This window comes from Sinocyclocheilus rhinocerous, unplaced genomic scaffold, assembly GCF_001515625.1.
Source record: "Sinocyclocheilus rhinocerous isolate Xijiao unplaced genomic scaffold, SAMN03320098_v1.1 scaffold43336, whole genome shotgun sequence".
NCBI classification, from domain to species: domain Eukaryota; kingdom Metazoa; phylum Chordata; class Actinopteri; order Cypriniformes; family Cyprinidae; genus Sinocyclocheilus; species Sinocyclocheilus rhinocerous.
Genome location: NW_015627155.1, coordinates 1 through 1,661, shown reverse-complemented (window position 1 = coordinate 1,661; position 1,661 = coordinate 1). Strand labels below are relative to the sequence as shown.

General features: G+C 33.2%; 1 protein-coding gene across 1 annotated transcript; it reads right to left on the bottom strand.

Annotated features, from left to right (window-relative positions):
* Positions 1–151: 151 nt before the first annotated feature.
* Positions 152–1,588, bottom strand: LOC107720820 (uncharacterized; the record flags this gene model as incomplete). Its single annotated transcript, XM_016528656.1, has 6 exons — positions 152–355; positions 593–626; positions 757–839; positions 953–989; positions 1,076–1,269; positions 1,388–1,588. Coding segments are annotated over 6 exons (753 nt in total), but the record flags the coding sequence as incomplete, so codon positions are not given.
* Positions 1,589–1,661: the final 73 nt, after the last annotated feature.

Genomic DNA, 1,661 nt, shown 5'->3' with positions numbered 1-1,661 from the left:
ACTAGAACAGTTAGCTTAGAATCTGTTTAAGGACATAGACAAATTAAAGATAATTTAATCTGAAATGCTTATATACGTATCACTTTGAGGCAGAGTATTCTGAGAATTAATAACTTTATTTAAAATAGTGTGACAATGATAATCAAACAACCTGTAGAGTAAACAACATTGTTCAGTGCTGCTTCAATATCAGTTCCAGCTCGAGAAACAATAGGACAGAAAACTAGAATAATGTCACTCTCGTCCACTGTACGACCTTCCTTCAGATTCTCAATTCGGTTTCTCAAAATGTCGAAAAATTCCTTCTGACAGTTTTTTATCTTTCCAGCCAAAATGGAGAACACTTTGACCTTTTCTGGAACATGAATTGGGATTGAAAAACAAAAACAGAGGAACGTACAATATGATCTGACCAAAATGAATGCAAATATAATAATACAGTTTTTAAAAAATGCATTTATTTTTCTAGGATGGTGTCCAGGAAGATGAGCTATTCTGTTCTATAATAACACTTGACAAAAGTACAAAAAAATTATATGTGGGACTAAACAAGCAGTAATTGTGTGAGATCCCTCATAAGATGCAGACTTACTTGTACTAGGTTTGTTGTTTCCCATTTTGGTCATCTTTAAATTGAATGGAAGTAATAAACATTTTTACAGACACACAACTTACAGTGAAATTCAGTCACAGTATCTGGACAAACACTGTTTGGCATTTTAAACAGCATCTTAAGCACAACAACATAACATTTACCTTATTTCTTTCTTTCTTACATCTTTCACGTTCTGGATATTGGATTTGTCCTGAGTTTGTAAAGTTAACTTTTGTTGTTAAATCTGTAGAAATTAAGATAAAACAATATCAACGTATAATTACGTTAAATATAATGTTACTTAAATTTTATATTTTCTGAGGTTATATTTAATGACAAAAAGTGATTATAACCTACTTTTACGAGGACGTATTTTGACACCTATTTGCCTCTCCTGTAGAGAATGATTACAACATGAGCTTATGAGTAAACAGTGAAGTGTTTTTCAAATGAAATATTTTAGAGCATCTTCTTAAATACCTCTTGTATTAACCAGTTCACAACTTTGTCAGCTGCATCTGAATTCTTCTGACACTTAAGAAATCCTGCATCCTCATAGAACAGACAGTCCACTGTGAGTATATCTGTCCTCTTGACAGATCTGCTGCTGTCTGGAATCACTTTCTCTGGGTCAAACGTGTGATGAAGCACCACTAGAACACCCAACTTAGCTTCTGTTCAGGAAATTTAGACAAAACAAATTTGTCTAATGTCCTCACCAAATATCAGGTACTCCTGAATATTCTGAATAATAAAAATATTTATTACTTAAAAGTGACAAACTCAAACAACCTGTATTGTGATTGAATATTTCAAGTGCTTTGTCAATGTCAGTTCCAGCTCGGGAAACAGCAGGACAGAAAACCAGAATAATGTCACTCTTGCCCACTGTTGGAACTTCTGTCAGATTCTCAATTCGGCTTTGTAGCATGCCAGTAAAATCCTTATCATAGTTATTTGTTTTTCCAGTCCGAAAGATGCACACTTTAACATCTAGAAAATTCAACAGCATGGAAAAATAAAAAAAAGAGAGAAATCTTTGGTTTTGGATATGCTCATGATCATA